This window comes from Apteryx mantelli, chromosome 3 (assembly GCF_036417845.1).
Source record: "Apteryx mantelli isolate bAptMan1 chromosome 3, bAptMan1.hap1, whole genome shotgun sequence".
NCBI lineage: Eukaryota > Metazoa > Chordata > Aves > Apterygiformes > Apterygidae > Apteryx > Apteryx mantelli.
This window is the reverse complement of record NC_089980.1, coordinates 137,820,573-137,838,699: the sequence shown is the minus strand read 5'-3', so window position 1 is coordinate 137,838,699 and position 18,127 is coordinate 137,820,573. Positions and strand designations below refer to the sequence as shown.

The following is an 18,127-nucleotide window of genomic DNA, read 5'->3' as shown; positions in this document are numbered from 1 at the left end:
AGGAGATGGTGAAAGCTGAGGGGCTCTGAGAATGTTCAGCACTTGGCAGTGGTGAACTGTAAGACTGCATTAGACACAGCCAGGCATATTCATACAAATTGGAAAAAGAATAAGGGGAAAAGTGATTACATCTATATATATCTAAAAAGGAGGACAGGAATGTATACATCATATGCTCCGCACTCTGAACTTTTAGAGATCCTGTAATCACTCTGGGAAGAGACTGGCAATCATTTCATACTTATTTTGGAGCAGGATACTAAAGGAGAGCTCAGTGCTGTGTGCTCTCTCACGGGAAGAGAGAGATGTGTGTTGTCTTGATTTTGCCACTGTTTAACTTAAGTCATTCACAATCAAACTATTTATTTCAGGTGTGTGAAGAAACGTGAGAGAAGACAACAGAAATTCATTACCTGGACTTCTTTGAGTAATTTAGACACTTGAATAAAATTCAGTCTTGTGTCGATGGGGCAGTAGACACATTTCATAGCCAAAGGTTGATAGGGAGCCAGGGCATCCAGATACGAGAAATCTGGTTCTGAAAAGAGAAATGTTGAAAACTCTGAATGCCTCTTATGAACAAAGACTGCCCAGTTCCTCTCTCTGTTTTCATGTTCTGGTCTAGACAAGCTGTCGTTCAGCAATGTTAATTCTGTTACAGATATCTCTTCCCTTCTTCCTTCCCCCACCCGTTATTTTCAGTTAATTTGATGAAAATTATGCCCACAATTAGTCTTACCTTAATCAAGTAATGGAGCAATACTATTTCATTTGAACACATTATTGCATGATTTTTATAACAAATTTAATCAAGATAAAAACATCATCTCTTACTTTTAATCAGATCTGCTAAAAAAAGGCAAGCTTTATAAATTTTTTTGGTATCACAAGGTAACCCAAATGTCAGCTTGTTTTTCGCAATGACAAAAACACAGCATAAACATCGCTATCTTCATGAACCTGTACAAATGTCCCCTGCTGCAGACACATTACCTCCAAACCCCCATTTTCCTTACAGCATATATATATATATACATATATATATATATTTTTTTTTAATCTAAGTCTCAGGTTTAGACTGATGGAAAAACAAGGACCTAATCATCAAAATTTTAACATAACCCACGAGGATCTGGAGGAAACCCTCCTGTTGGAGGGACAGTCAGCTGGGCTTTTTACAGTTATGCCAACAGAGCAATTCTAGCTCAGGTCAGGATTAGCGGAAGGCTGCTCACATCAGGGGCTATGCAGAAGCTGAGATGGGCTGTGATGGTGATTTCACACATCTTCCTAGAGGATTGACACCTTCCTCCTAAAGCCCACCAGAATTTGTACTTCTTGATATCTTTATTATTTGTTAATTTTATAGGTTGATGCCTTTGTTAGACCTAGCAAGTCTCAACTTTGCTTTGTATTAATATTGCCTAGTAAAATTTAGACTAACAGTTTACCAGGCAAAAGACATGCACTGAATGGACTTTCGCTCACACAGAGCAATACAACACCTAGAATACTATTTCTACCATTGTCTGCAGGATTGAAAACTGTACGTTCTCATAACGTGACACAGTGTAGGATACATGTATCCACCCAACTCTGGGGATCACTGATTGAACGATGTGCAAAAGCTTGTGCTATCACCATCTACCTGAAATTACTGTGGGACCCATCATGCAACGGGAATGGCAAAAAAAGAAAAATTGGTGTTAGCTTGGTAAAGGGAGAATGGGTGAAAAAAAAAGACAAGGGGATGCATCAAAGATTGTTATCTGTTAAACTAGTCTGAACCACAGGGCCTCAAGGGACAACGCGCAGGGTGAAGTCTAGTTTTGAACCAGGAAGCTTTGCTAGAAAACAGTATGAGGTATTTCTCCAGTTCTGTTCAGAATGTGTAAAACGATAAACTTTCAGGAAACTTAAATACAGAGTCTTCAGTCTAGTAAGTCGTACGCTCACTCTGGTCTTCCCCTGGTATCTGCTACCTGCCACAGTCACAGGCAGAGTGCTGTCTGGCGGACCTTCAGTCCAGCCCTACAAAGCCAGCCTCTGTGATCTTACTTCACCCTGAGGAAAGCACTTGCTGGATTTCTCATGTATCTAACAAGAAAAAAACCTCCTTAAAACTTTACCACGGGAAGTTCAGCACCCAGCATGGTGTCCAAAATTCAATATTGGACTTCATTCTCTTGATAAAGACAAGTTAATTGCTAGCCTAAAAATCTGCTGCTGGCTGGGTACCAACGATCATGATGCGGTTTTATTTACTCTGTGCGAACAGAAAGTAGCATCAACTAATGATGCATATATTTGGAATTGTCAAAGGGGCAATTTTCCAAAGTTTAAAGAAATTGTCATCACAACTGCCTGGAAACATCAAAGTGAGAAATATTAACAAACAGTGATCGTTGTACAAGAACATCTTACTGGATGCCCCAAAAACCATGAATCCACAAACATGAAATAAAAATTATATCGGGCAAAAAGCCATCCTAGTTTTTAAAAGCAGGTGTGTTAGTGACAATGAAACATAGTACAAAAATACCAGTGTGAAAAGAGGGGGAGTTACTGGTAATAAGCTTAACAGCAATCAATAATGAGAAGGGAGTTAGCTGAAAAATGATCAGTGGTCAATCGGGCTCAAATCAGAAGAGATTTTAAAAACATATTGGGTTAAAAAAGAAAACCTAAGTCAGGCACAGGTCCTCCGCTAGAGATGTACAATAAAACAGTAAATAATGAGCTAAAAAAAAATTACTGGAACTGAATTTTTTCACCTCATCTGGTGTGGATGGCAGAGATTTGACTGCTTGGATCTGAAAATGTCATAAGGCAGCACCTATTCAACTACACATTTTTGAATAAATAAGCCTGAATAATCTATAGAATTGGATTTTTTGATCTGAGAATCCAAAAAGGCATCCAAACTATGATCTCTCTGAACAGCTAAGAAGAACATAAGTAGTCTTGGAAAAATGAGAAATACTAATGAAGAAACTCTAATACTAATTCTAACAAGTGAGTTTTAACATTTAGAAAAGGTGAAAAACGTAACTTGAGCTAGTCTTACAGCGAACCATGTGAGCTAACAGAATAACTGTTTTGGAACTACCAAAAAAACAGAAGTCAACAGTCTTGTGGAAGACAGCACTTGTCAAGGACGCATATTGACTTTTTTCCGACAGAATTACAGGTCTTTAGCTTTTTCCCAAGATATCTGATTTACTACTGTGTGACGCTTTGAGTTATAAAATCTTCCACTGTACAGCACTAATGTGGCATGCATGAGCTGGTTTAAGATCTCCCAGGGAGCTAGTTCTTAAAGCGTTGTTGTTACTGGAGAGGCAGCAAGAACCAGACTTCTATCTACAATGCTTTCTTCTAGAATTTCTTTCTGGCTTAGTGGTATTCAATATTTTTAATCAATAATCTACTCAATGCTGCTTTAGCGGTAACATTTGTAGATAACACAAGCAAGCAGAGCAGCACTACAGCTTACTCGCGGCTGGTGTCCTGTCTCTTGGCAGCAGCTGCTTTTTTAGTCTATATTCTTTCATCCTTGTTTTTTACATTACAAATTGGAAAGGTGGAGACTACCTAGATCCTGTGGACCGAACAAGCAGTGTCATCGTTACCAATACTTTATGGCTCATAGTTTAAAGGTCTTAATTACCAGACACCAGCAGCCTTTCATAGGAAAAGCTAGAATGTCATCTGCTAGCACATACTGCTTCAATGGACCACATTTCTTATATAACTGCAGGGGATTTTGTCTTAAAACAGGAGAAGCTAGATAATTAAATAATATAAATCCAGGGAATCAATGAAGGTGCTTCAGATTTCCTCTGTTCCTCTGAACAAAAGAATTTAATCTGCTGGGAAGTTCTGTAGACAAAGAAGAAGCCTTTGTTGCAGCTGAGACGAGACAAAACCCACAGACAAAAAGCCACAGACGGACAAATTTAGGAAACAAACCACAACAAGTGCCTGGAATTACTGTGCACTCCAAGGTCACTCATACAACCAAAGCAGATCACAACTAGAGTTTCATTTGAAGGATAAACCAGGAATGAATCTCAAAGACCATGACCTGATGCATCCACAGGTTTTTACAGCCTCCAAGATAATGCACAGCTATATTTCACTGACTACTGTAATTAAGGCAAACCTCCTGAAACTACCCCGACCTGTAGGAGCGATGGGTACTCTAAGAGCTATCATTTTAGTGCTCTGGCATCGCACAACATTTCCCAGTGGAAGCACAGTCTTTAGACTCAAGTGTCTTTCAAGGAGCAAGAGGGTCATCTGCTCAGCAGGAACCCCAACTTGTATCTTCCCTCCTCTTGTAGTAGCACTCGTGACACACTTCTCTAAATCTACCAGTATACTTTCCAAATTGGTTAAACAGTATCATGACACTTAGTGATACTGTGATACTTATTGGTACCAATACTGTGAAAGAGTCAAAAGGGCTTGCCCATCACTATCCTGAAGTCTACAGTTAAAAAAAAAAAAAAAAATGCAGGAAATAACCCTTTCTCAATCCTGTTTGCTTTAGGAGGTTATGTGCTTTCCAGCAGTCTTATTCACTGGAAAAAAAAAAGGAGGAAAATAAGTTTAACATTGGACTCCATCATGCCCTTGCTGTGGGATAGGTTTGATCAGCTGCTCAGTGTTCTCCTCCCCATTTCTAATTACTTCGGCCTACTTCAAAATACACATCTTTTTATCTGTCTGAGAGCTATATCTAAAACTTATCCCAATTATACCAGAGCTCTTTGCACACCAAATCAGCAACGCTGACCTTAAGGATTATTTTCTTTCTGATGTCTGAACACTGTCCACTATAGGGTTCTGTTTTGTATTACACATTGTGTATAAAAAGGAGGTGTCAGTTTGGACAGTGTCAGTGTCACTCAAATTGACACTTCTTTTGAAGCATTTCAAAAGAAGATCCTGGAAGATATCTCCTTCACTAGATCTCCTAGAGGCTTCATGCTTTCTCTTAAATCCTTTGTCTTGCTGCTAATGACGGGCATTGTCTCAGCATGCAACTGTCCCAGTGGTTTGCAGAGTACAGCTCATTCTGAGGCGGATAAGGCTTGATTCATTAAATCCATTAAAATTAGGGTCAGCACTAGAAGCTGACTGGGAAAAGTGGAGGAACTTAAAGACAGGCCTGTTGTGCCCCTGGCAACCTGAGTCATCGAGAAGGCAAACAGCTCCCCTGGGTGTTAGCTAGAGCTATATCTTCAGCTCCAGATACAAATGTGTCTGTCAGCCAAAAGGCAGGTGGAAAAAAAAAAAGAAACCCTGAGCCAAACGGCACAGATCACTACTGCCAGGTCCTTATGGGCTGAACGCTCCTGGAAAACCAGAGATGACAGAAACATCTTTAGAAACAGACTATCAGTTGTACAAGCTTAATGAAGAAGCAAGCAGGAGTCTGCGGCTTTGATGAAAGGGCAGGAGAAGCGAGGAGGAAAAGTGTATCGTTCCAGTGGAAGATGGAGACAAAGTGTTTCTCCTTTCTGACCTGCATCAATTAGGTCTCACTTGGGTTTAACTTGCAGCCAGCTGCTTTTAATCCAAAAATTAATTTCCTGTAGGCATTTTACTGCTGTGCATAACGAAGATTTTGCTTAGAAACAGCAAGGATTGACTCTGCATGGCAAAGGTTGGCTCTGCAGGGCTAAAACGAATTAAATGGCACGATAATTACACTTGTTACTACAGTCAATCCTGGGGTCTTAACTGAGATGAGCTCCTACTGAAGTTAGAAACTTCTGCCCCAGAACAAGTGAGTAAAGCCCCTAGGATGTGGCCACACTGAACCAAAGTGCACAACCTATTGCTAATTCGATACTCTGAACTGCACTTTACTTACCTGTGAATATAACAGTGTTCAAGCTAGATTTTCCCCATAGCTCCATAAAATGAACCACATCCCCAAATCGAAGAGAGGGATGCCCAGTAAACACCACACATGGCTGCTTGAAGTCATTGCTGAAGTCTCCATGGATGCTCGGATAATGTTTCAGCTTGTTTGTCTGAATGAGCTGAAAGAAAAACAAAAATCCAGACATTACAAACTTTTCAGGCCTTTGTGCTCTGCAGCACCATGTGTTTATTTACATGAGATTATAAATAACCTGCGGGTTATAATTTAGTCATTCCTGCCCTAGCTGTTATGAAAAGGAAGTCAGAACATGGGGCCAGGAGCTTCAGAGTCCTTGTTCTCATTTCTTTGGTATCAGTGGTAATTTTCTGAGAAGAAATTCTGCAAACGCTCCCTGCTTAAGAGTTTCGCGGAGTGAAGAGAATGCTCAGCTGGCAGAGTCAAAATAAACTACTTTTTCCTATTTGCCATGTCTACAAACAGCTCTATGCTCTGATGTTTAATCTGGTTTTCGTGCATCACAGTAGCACCAGGGAATGTTGCCCTCAGCAGTGTGTTACTATAAGTTTCATTGGTATAATAGGGCCAAATAATAGGTATAATAGGTCTGCTGGGAAAAGACAAGAAAGAATAGACTCTGATTTGCCCTCCTTTAGCTATCGTTGATCTTAATAACAACAATGAACTAAAAGCACATCCATGCAATATTTTGCAAGTATTTTCTTGGTATGCATATGCTCCTGTCCTTAGCATGAAAATAACTGTAAATCTGGTTCTTCCGTAAAGGTATGTGATTTAAGACAATGACATCATTCGTTAAACAGCTAACAAAATACAAGGAAATAACAGTGTGAAAGAGAGGAACGATACTTTGAGCCAGTTTTTAAAGGAGGTGAGACACTTCTTCAGAGATCTCTCCACGCGCTGCTGTCCCCTGCCAGGCATTGCAACATCGCCCAGACTACAGGATTCACAAACGTAGGCTTTGGTGACGCACTTCTGAAGGTGTTGTGCCATGGCACCCCCAGCCAATACCACTTACTAGCAAAGAGCATGCTCTTCATTATGTGTTATAGCATGATGGATATACATCATGCCTTTCTAGTAGAAACCTCTGTCATCCTGGACGTCTCTCTTCATTGTAACATATTTGGTTTCCAAAAGAGGAATTAAAAAAAGAAGATTGTGATAAGCAATTGTCCTGGCCTCTCAAAGCTGTAATTCATCTTTTCAGATTCTCTTTTGTTTGTCGCTTTTTAATGTGGCAGATCTAACTCAGTGTGCCTACGTGGATATGAAAAAGAAAGCTGAGAAACTGGAGGCGTCTTTAAGCTTCTTAACAATATATGGGCAACAAAACACTTCAGATGTTAAGGTTATTATACAGTTGATTTTTAACTGAATTCAGCACCACTGAAGAGAATATCAGCCCTATTAGACTCAACTTCTAGCTGCCACTCTCTAAAGATCTACTTTGGAGCTAGAACAGGCAACGTATGAACTTACCCTCAATACCCTTTCAGTAATAGAAAGCTGGCTGGTCATAGGTGCCAATATGTATATTTTCTCCTTGGCTTCCTCGAGTTTGTTCTGCTTCAAGGTCCTCACAGCAAAAATTTTGCTGTTACTTTGCATCTGCCCTCCTACACATCCTGATTAAAACTGCTGAGCAACACCTGAATGTGCAGAGTGGAATGAGATGGGTATCATTCCTTCCAGGAGACTGTAGGTAGACACAGCCCATTATCTCCAAGTGCATCCTTGGATCCTGAAGGAGGATCCTGGGGCACTCCATCTGGTGCAGGCTACTAGTAGTATTAAATTTCAATTTAGCCTTCAAAAGAGAAATTTGAGTATGCATCCAATAACTGCTCTGGCAATTAATACCCACTCAATCTAGCAAACATTTCTGTAATTAAGACCAACAAAGGTTTCTGATTAACAATTCTGGAGTGCAATATTTACAATCTAAATTTATCTCCAGTAATAACAGCTGCAGTTTAGCAGACAATGGGCAAAACAAATTTGCCCCATAAAATACAGGCATTTAAAAGAACAGGTAGGAAACAGCCCTGTTAAGCTAAACACATCACTTTTGTTTTTTTGAGGGAAGTCAAAAAACCTCAAACTGAATTTGCAAAAGGAGATTCAGTTGGGTAAACTGGGAGAAGGGGACGATTTCTACTCCAAACACTAAGGGGGATATGTGACGTTCGAGGGCAAGACTTTCTCAAGGACCGGCAAGTAGCTCCGTGAAAGACATTTCTACAACTAGCATTTATGTAACGCACTTTGGACAATCACAAAGCGTTCTTCCAGCATCCCGATTCACAGACTCCTTAAGATTATATGTATTTGTGTACAGCGACACTCATATCTTTGCTAAGATGCGAGACCTGCATTTTAAGCGCAGAAGCATTATCAACAACCTATTTCACCGCTAAACCTATACAAATGTTTGTTGTATCTTTATAAACATAAAAAGCGGTATCCTTTTCAAAGCTTTATGGCAGCTTCAAATTGCTTCCTATTACTTTGAAGAGAGACACAGGTTCTCTAATCCAGTCTTCAGGACCTGGGGCTTAGTGTGTTGTTTTTCTTTTTTCTTTTTTTATCTCTGGCAACACAACATCCTCCGGCACAACGCTGGGGCGCACTGCTTCTAACTGGGGTGCACTGTGCTAGCTCAAGAGGGAAGAGGGACACATGTTGAATCCTCGGCACCACGTCCTGAGGCAGTGTGTGGTGTTTTTTCATCTTCTTTTTCCCTGTCTTTGGAGATCTTTATAGGTGTAGTGAAGCTCCACATCCAAGCTCACAGTCTCTGATCCTAACAGTGAGATGCAGCAGGGCTGAAAGGCCACAAAAACAAGTTTAGGGACATTCTACTCACTCCAGTAATAAAGCAGCTGGTAGACTCCAGTATCTAGAGCAAAATCTTTTCCAATTACCCAATCAAAAATATATGGAGCTGGACTTGCAGAACAGGTCCGACGAATCTTCATAAATCATTAAGAGGACTCAATTTGTAATGATCTGTACAGATGTTTGGTACCGAGAGATGAGATGGGCTGTGTAAGCACAACACTCATTACTGAGTCATGTCCAGATCTCCAACCTGTACCAAGCCTGGGCCAAAACCAGCGTCTGGCCTTTAGCCAATCCATATTTTCAAAAGTGGACGGAGTTCTGGAAACCAGAAACAACATTCAGAGCATCTTTCTACAGAAATAGCTGTTATTGACAGAAAGCTTAAAAGATAGAGAGGATGGTAAAGTACTGAACCGAGACTGAGCAGAGCTGTGTTGTTTTAAATCCCCAATGGTTGTGCTTCCCTTTAAAGCAGTACACTTGATTTACAGGGTCAGTAACTGCTGCTACAAAAGGGATAAATCTCCAGAGTCCTTGCGTACCCCTTACTGAAGTGAGCCAAAATACACTGCTATTTCCTCCGCGTGCGTGCGCATGCTCTGTATCCACAACTCTGGACAGATGTGGCTCTGATCGAAAAATGAGCGATGCACCTATTAACTTCACTTCCCTCACTCCCTTCCTAAGGCCGATGCGGAGAGAGGCCTAATGCTGTATAATCCTGCGTCACTTGGTTCTGAGTATTTATTGCTTTGAATGTAATATGCAGGAACTGGTATACGGAGGGGGGAAAGCAGAGACGAAGAAGACAAATGCTAATATTTAAGATCCCGGAATCAATATTACTCCCACCCGAGCTATTTTCGGTCAGAAAAGCAGGCATTTGCTAGCCATTCCTCCTTGGTGTTCCTAACAGAGTCTTATTAAGAGGGCAGTAAATCCAAATTCTTCCTCCACTAGCAAAATACCATCTCTACAAATATTGATCAATATAAATTACCTCTTAAATTTTTCTACTGTGGGCATTTGAGGGAAGCGTAAAGGCTGGATTCGCTATCTTTATAGCCTGAAATCCGCTATGTAAACATTGAACAGAGAGAGAAAAGGAGTGAAAGCTTCTTTTCTTGCCTTGCTAGAACAATTCAACTATTCATTTATAAAGCCTCTGCCTCCACACGAGGTGCAGGGTTTACAGTTCAGGATTTCTGGTCAAAATGGGAAGGGAGGTGACTTTGGCTGTGGCTCTTAGGATGAGATGTTACCATGCCCTCATGGAATTTGGTAAAACACTACAATTTGGTTCCAGGATATCAAGGAAGCATTTCTAAGCAAAACAAATCACTGATTTAATTCCCACCTATGTCAGGTGGGCATTGTGGGGCTGAAATCCAAGCCTGTTTAGACAGCAGACTCTAGAATATAACTGGAGCAGCGTCTTGGAAGTGAAAGTCACCATCTCCTTTGGCCAGCCTGTGGGATTCACAGACATTTGGAAAATCTAGTTTTTAACTTAGCAGAAGCTTGCAGCATTACTGCTGTTTGCACTCCTGCCCTCCCTTCCCCATCACAGTAGCTGCTGGGGAAAAACGGAACTGCACAAGCAGCGGGCAGAGCCTTCCGTGCTCCCTCTCCCCACTTCTCCTCCTGAGAAGTCACTGGCTGGAGTTTACAGCAGTCCTGCTCCAGATCCCAACCTCCCCCCAGCAGAGTCACCGCAACTCTTACACCAGCAATCGCAGAGAAACCTTTAGAAAGATGCCCTTTTAGCTTGTGCACCCGTTAAAACACGGCAGCTAAGACCTCTGAAAGCATTTGCAAGAATCTGGACACCCCATTCATACCAACTTTATTAAGAATTGATGTCCAAATTCCCCGTACAACTCTGAAGCATTTTAGCCCATATTCCTCGCTCACAGCAAAAGGAAAGTAGATTCCCTATTCACACAAAGTGGATTTGAGGGAACAAATCACCATCCCAAAGACAAATAAATTTTATGCAGTGATTGCGTGGGAAGAGATACAATAAACATTTACTAGTGCATTAAAGGGGGAAGCAAGAAGGAGGGAGTCGCAGTGTTTTGGGTTCTCTGCAGAGGTGAGCAGCGAGTCTGGTTTTATTCACCCCCAGGAGAACAAGGAGGAGTTCAGAACAGGTACCATAAATCAGAAACTTGGAAAAATTTCTTTGCGGAGAGAATGAAAAAGCTTCAAACAACTTGGCTTAGAGAGAGGAGTAAGAGAGGACAAAATAAAAACAATCACGGTAGAGAAGACAACGCATCGGATATTATTTACCTCTTGTAACAATGGCAAAGGGACAGTCAGGGGAGATGCAAAAGTAATACAACTGTAACGGATTAAAGGAAATAAATGCTCCTCTACGTTACTCACAAGGCATCAGTGGAACTCACTGCTGCAAGAGACTGAGCAGGTCAACAGTTTGGGGGATTTTTTCCTTGTTTGTTTTTAAATATTGCTGTTTATATAGCTTATAAGAACATCCAATTTCAGGAGCAGACAGCGTGCTGGGCTGGACTTGTTCTATAGATAATTAGAAGCTTATTTCCTGGCCTGTCCCTCTCTGATGTATCATGCCAGGCACATTATTAATGCTAGCTAATAACTAATAGGCATGTCTGAGTAATCCCCTCTTTTCTTCCAACAAGTGAGCAGCTAAGCACATCCTTTCATCAATTTCCGTATACTTTACATAGCGCAAGCCTACCATTACTTTGAAAACAGTAGGGCAATCCTCCAGGAACAACCTACCCAATTGAAATGATTATTTAATGCCTGTTTCTGATCCTCGTTAAAAAAATTCTTGAGCGCTATTAAGCAGAATCCCTGACTCCAGAGGTTGTGAAGTCAGAGGTTTAGAAAGACAGTGGATACCAAGGGCAAAATGACAGATGCTGAGCAAGGCTCGAACCCTGGAACAGGAAGCCTTGCGTTCAGGTCTTCCTTCTCTCCTAGACTGACAGTATGGCCACGGTCAGGCTATTCAGGCCAGCTCTATATTAAGACCATTTTGTTTGGTAAAATTACACCAAAACAGCATAGCAACTGAGTCTTCTGTGGATACTCTTTGCACAAGCAAACTGGGTTTCTGCCAATGGATAAATAGTAAATTAGTTAAAGATCATATTGAAAGGAGGTTATATAGATGTTTCATGTAATATGAGTTACATATACAGAGTCAGCTGCAAGATCCCCCCCCACACACACTTTCTGTTTACTTTATTTGATCCAACTCTGTATTTCCTAGAAGGAAAAACCAAACAGCTCGTCTCCCGTGCCTTAGAAGCAATATGACAGCACTAAATCATAACCAGCTGTGGATACCACTAAAACTGGAATGCAGCCCAAAGCAGCTGAAAACTACGGGAATAAAAGGTTCACTGTAGTTGTCCCTCAAAGGGTAGCAAGAAGGAATCAAAGGCATGTGATGATCACAGGATACCTGACATGGACATCTTGGCACTGCTGGGGACATGACGGTAAGCACGGTTGTGTGTTACACGTCAATCATCTATATAAATCTCCGTGTGCTTTGATAGTTTAAAACCAAACCGAAACAAAGCCAGGCATTTCACAGAGCAGAAAGGCGCAATCTGATCTGGTGTCCTCAAGCATGTCTAAACTTCAGTGATTTATGACCTTAAGAAAGGCACTAAATGAAATAACAGGCTCAGTCTTCCTTTGCCTGGGTGCTACTTTGCTTCGGTTTTGCTATTAGTCAAGCTTTCGAAAGAGTGTTGCTATGTGCCTAAGGCCACTGCCTCCCACTATGCAATCCGGCTTTCCAAAACAGCCAATATGTATCACGAATTAGCAGTGAAGAGACCTATTAGGTCGTTTAGTCCATCATGGGGGGCCAGTGCAGGCTACTCCGCTTCGCAGGATCTTCTCCATCCTCCAGCATCTACACAGCAGCTGTAACTGAACACCCAAGCAGGAAATCTCAGTCTTGTTAGATGCCCTACTGTGAAATGTGCAGTACTTGCTTCAGATGGCAACTCTGTGCTGAAATCCTTTAAGGGTGCAGTCATGTAATAGTTTGGGAGCCACAAGGGTGTGGATACACACTATTTTCTGCCATTTAGCATTTAAACAGTTAAGGGAATCCTCAGGCAAAAATTCAGAAAGCCTAAGGATGGCTTCCTAGGAATGATATCCATGAGCCTAGCTAGATAAAGCTATTTATGCATCTCATGATAAGAAGTTCCTAGCTTTGCAGGTCCTGGCCTGTATGATTTGGCCTTGTCAACCCAATCCTGTAGCTGTAACAGTCACATTACTCCCTCTGTGCACTTCATTTTGTCACAAGGAAAATGATCTTCTGCTGTGAATCCTTTCTTAGATAATTACCTTGAGCTACACAAGGAGCACAGAGAAATTTCTGAACAGCTAAACAATAATTTGGCAGAATCTTGTTATCGACAGGCCTCTGGAGAGTTTAAAATGTCCTAAAAATTAGAGGACACAGTTATCACTCTATAAAACACAAAGAACCATCATATAAGATGGGTTAATTAATCCAGTCTTTGACAGCTGCATGTTTGGCTTCTCATTTTTGGAAGGGCTTTCACTTAAACCTGCCAGTTCCAATGCATGCTGCGAACTAAAATTTTGAAGCAAAGCCTTTGGTAGAATACAGGATGTCAGTGAAACCAAAGACACTGTGGATCAACAAGGAAAGCAGAAAGGCAGGGGAAATTAGAAAGCATAGCCAGCAGCATGGCTACAGAGTCTTCTATTCACATATCAGCTTTGGAACTGTTTTACTGGGGTAAAAAAAAAAAGGTGGTGAATGGGTGGCCTGCTGTGCAATCTGCATTATCCTTGGTGACAGACTATTCCTAATTCACTGCACATCCTGCCCGAAATGCATTCAAGCATCTGGAAAGAGTGAGGGCTTCTCGTCAGATCCTACTTCTAACACCACCTTTGAAGCACCTACGGATGATACAGGACAGGCAGTGGAAATTTCCAGCTCAGTAGAACAAGTCCCTGGAGAAGTTCCCTCAGAGGGAGATAAAAAAAAAAAGTTCCCAGAAAATGCATTTAATCTCTGGCCTCTTCAACCTGCAATGGCCACTCTGCACATCCCATCAAGCACAGTTTGGATCACAGGAAGTAAAAGAGCCACTTCCTAAGACTGCATGCCACAAGTGGCTCGCTGTCTCACAAGAGCACAATTTAACCAAAATCATTTCTCAGACTCATCTCTCCCTTTCCCGGCCTGCCTCCCATTTACTGCCATCTGCCTGTTCCCAGTGGAGAAAATAGAAAATTCCCTCTCTTGATATATGAGATAACTCTGAAGGAAGGAGTTAGGCCACATTTACTGAATGTCTGGTTGGCTAAAACATCTCCTCAAAATATGTATTTTGTTACTGAGAAGATCCCTCCAAAAGAGAGGACCCTTATTCCTACCTGCTTCGCCAAGATGCTACCTCAAGTCCTTTCATATAAAACTGCCAATGACAGCACCCAGTGCTGCAAGCTTTAACTTTTTTCTATCAAACCTCTATTTCAAGATGTCCTTTCTCCTGCAGCAGATAACATGGTGCCTGTTCCAGCTGGGGAGGTAGGAGCTGGGATGACTAAGCTGTCTCTGATAATGAGCTCTTAGTTTTACACACTTTGAAATAAACTGCTTGGACAAAAGGAATATGTGTGGTTGCAATCTGATACGAGCAAATACTCATCCATGTGTACACCACATAGCCTTCTGCGGGGGAGAAGTAAAACAGGCAAGCATATGTAAGTTATAAACATCACGGTAATTTCTGAATTGAGGGAACACCATCCTGCATTCCTCTCCCACACCCCCAAAATTAATCACAGAAAAAAACGCTTGTAAGAATAATGACACAAAACTATTAAATAGCTATGGAAGCATTAATCAGAAGAACAGAACAGCCACACAGAACTGGGTTCCAGAAATCCACTCACTCTGAGATCAGAGCAAACAGCAAGACCATGGTTTACTTACCTCAGCATGGGGAAAGGGAGGTTCTGGAAGATAAACCTTTGTTTGTTTGTTGTGACACAACCTTTACAAGAAAAGGAAAATAAGCTGGGTTAGAGACCTGCAGAACATCCCGCAGGATCTGCTGCCATCTACTGTTAAGCTTTCCCTGGAGAAAGACATTTCATATCTGTGTACCAGATGCAAAATCACTTATTTATTTTGTTGCTTCCAATCTTTGTGTTTAAAGGACCAACACCTATGGGACACAAGGATTCAGTCTTAACAAGACCACTTAAAAAAGGTGCAAGACGACTAAAAGTAACTTTGTAGACACTATGCAACAGAGCCCCTTTGCTGTTGAAGACAAGTTTGCAACTCAACGTCCATGCCATTTCATAGTCTGACCTCAGCAATTTTTGCAAAGCCAGATCATCCTTCATCAGAAAAATTCCACTTGCCTCATCCCACTTCTCAGCAATGACTTGGTCCTTTTGTTCATTATAATCTAGTTCTCCTATACATTTTATTACAACAACTATAACGTTGGCAACCTGCCTCTGATCAATGTATAATGCTCACTGTTACCCACTATTTTATATGAGTCATTTATGCTTGGAACACAAATACTAAAAGTTGTTAACTGGCTCTAGTCACACTCCTGATTCATCCTATTACAAGAGCTAAGGAAGAGATTTGTCGGAGCCTATGTGATGTTACAATTATCTGTAGTGACACTGTCCTGGTGGCTTTTTCTGGGAAAGACTACCCATCTCATATATTCTTCACTTTATTACAAAGCAATGAGTCTGGGTCAAACTAAATTTGATAAATTCTGAGATACTAAGAACAGGAAATTTCTTTTAGCTGACTAAAGAGTAGAACTGAAAGGCTGAAATCCCTGAATTTCAGTCCCAGTTCTGACCCCAAACCTCTGTTTTAGAGACATTATAACCTCTGCCTCCATTTCCACTCAGGTAAAACACTTACCTTACACACATGTGTTTGGAGACTTGCTAACGTCCATGCTGACTTTTGAAGATAAGGCACTACAGAGAAGTAGAGATCAAGTAAATGGTGTCTAAACACTTGGGTGTCTGAATCATGCCAGCTAGACGCAGCAGATGAAACAAGGGCTTCACCTGCACACTGCACTCAGACCCACTGTGCTACTGAACCAACACTTGTAACACTCCTGTTCTGACAGCAGTATCTAGGCCAAGGATTCTTACAGCAAGAACCATGCAGCTATCGCTTCAGCCACAACTGAAATGAAGTCACCACTTAAGTACGATTCAAATAACTGTTTAACTATAAACCATGTCTCTTCCTGGAGACGAAGAAAGGCAGGGAAAGCTAACTCACTCTGTTTAATGACCTACAGCCCCTCTTGGTATGTGAGAAATTAGGAACAATCACAAGTGGTCGGGTCCCCCTTTCCATGACTCAGTACCTTAAAAGTCTGAAAAATCTATTTTGCTTAAATAGGGAGACCATGGTACAGTTTTGGGGGCACTGGATGAGCAAGCAGGCACAGCTAAAAGTCACTCAAGTCAGGTATATCATTCAGTCACCAGTGCTAGTACCAAAAAGCAGAGACTATTTGAGTTTGTAAGCACATTCAGTGTATGTTCTACAGGAAACGATGCTTCCCTAATTATAGAACATCTACTTACACACAGACGCACAAGCTTGTGACTCAAGAAACGTGTTCTCAATTCCAATCAAGTATATATTAGAATATGTCAAGTAGACATAACCTGCATATACCTATTTACCATAGCTGGATGTGTGAATTCAGCCTGATGAAGCAGCTTATTAACACCTACCATTCAGCAAAGATCTGGGAGAATTCGAGGGAGCTGTTGGCAACAGGTGAGATGAAATAAAAAGGGACATTGGAGAGTCCGGCAGAGTCAATATACTGATACAGGCACTCCAGCAAATCATATATTACTCCTGAGGGGTAACAGGGAACCAGTACATTTCCTCCGTTCCGGACAGTCATAGCTAAGGGAGAAAGAAAAAGAAAAATCAATAAACAGGGTTCATATTTAAATTTTTTAATAGAGTTCCTTTAATCCAAACATTATACACGGTATAGAAAGAAGCTGTTGTGTGAATCAGCAGAATACTGTACGCATACGAACGCTTCTGCTCATTCAGTACATCGACTGCCTTCTCCAGGCTCAGTGGAGTGAACGATGCTCCATTAGCTGTGGGGAGCACAACAGACTGAGCACATACGAAACTCCTGACACGAGAGGGCAGTCTTGCATCAGCAATGAGGATAAATCCTGTCCGAAAGGACACAGCATCCTCCCATCAAAATAATCCCTGCTCCGTCTATTAGCTGTCCATGCAGAGGGGCAGCACAACAGGTCGCAGGCCTTGGCTGAAAGCACCACACACGGTAAACTTGTCTGTACTCAGTTTTCACTACTCTACATGAATGCCTGAAGATCCAGCGATTTCAAACTGTCCTCCGAGCTACAAGTGGGGGACGGGTGGAGGAGTGTCCTTCCTTTTTAAAAGCTCTAAATATTTCTATTTCCTCTGAACATAACAAGAACAATTTAAAACCTCTGCAAACCGTAGACGGTATGGGACTAGAGAGAAAATGAAGAGAAGAAAAAGAGGCTTTCTCTGCAATCAAGACAAATCAGAGTACAACAGCAAAAGCAAGGACAGAGCAAACATTTTGTTCTTTTGGCAGAACGAATTACAAAAATGCTGTACCTTATGGGAAAGAGGAAATACTTTGTTCAGCTCGCTGAGCAATTGCTGCCTCACTAGGATTTCATCTGTGGCCATGGGGTAAAACCATCGACTGATGTTAATTGCAATGCAGCAACAGTAACATTATGCATGAAGGCATTACACAAAAAGCTGTGAAAGAGGCTGAAAACGCATCTATTAAATCTTGCCATAATCACTTCCTTGGCTTCAATTTATTGCAAACTCTGATGGGGTATGCATCTAGCACATTAAGGGTCTTTCTGCCCCACCTACATGTTCAAGGAAGATTTTTATGGCCAAATATTTAAAGGTTTTACGGAGCCTAGGGAGATGCACAGACCTTGTAGTAGGATTTTTCATATGCATTTAAGGTGCTTAACTCCTTTCAGGAGTCAGTGCCTATTACATGCTGCTCTCAACAACAAACAGCAGTCAAAGACACCTACTGTATCAGAACTGAATTATACAACATCAACTGCAGTGAGGCGGGTTTACTGCCTAGGTTCTCTCTGGGTCACATACAAACTACCATCAAAATATTTGTCAACAGGAATAGCAATACTTTATATTTGTCTAGAACCTGAGACGTTACAAAACGTCCCAGCAATGTGTTATATTATCCCTCTTATACGGGCAAAGCTAAACCA

General features: G+C 41.3%; 1 protein-coding gene across 3 annotated transcripts in view; it reads right to left on the bottom strand.

Annotated features, from left to right (window-relative positions):
* Positions 1-18,127, bottom strand: part of INTS9 (integrator complex subunit 9) — a 71,555-nt gene that overhangs the window by 17,486 nt on the left and 35,942 nt on the right. For all 3 annotated transcript variants that reach the window (XM_067294445.1, XM_067294446.1, XM_067294447.1), the window contains exons 10-13: positions 16,571-16,751; positions 14,766-14,826; positions 5,885-6,056; positions 414-538 (exon numbers count right to left, since the gene is read on the bottom strand). In XM_067294445.1, the coding sequence (XP_067150546.1) occupies positions 414-538; positions 5,885-6,056; positions 14,766-14,826; positions 16,571-16,751 (539 nt within the window). The remainder of the gene's footprint in view (positions 1-413; positions 539-5,884; positions 6,057-14,765; positions 14,827-16,570; positions 16,752-18,127) is intronic.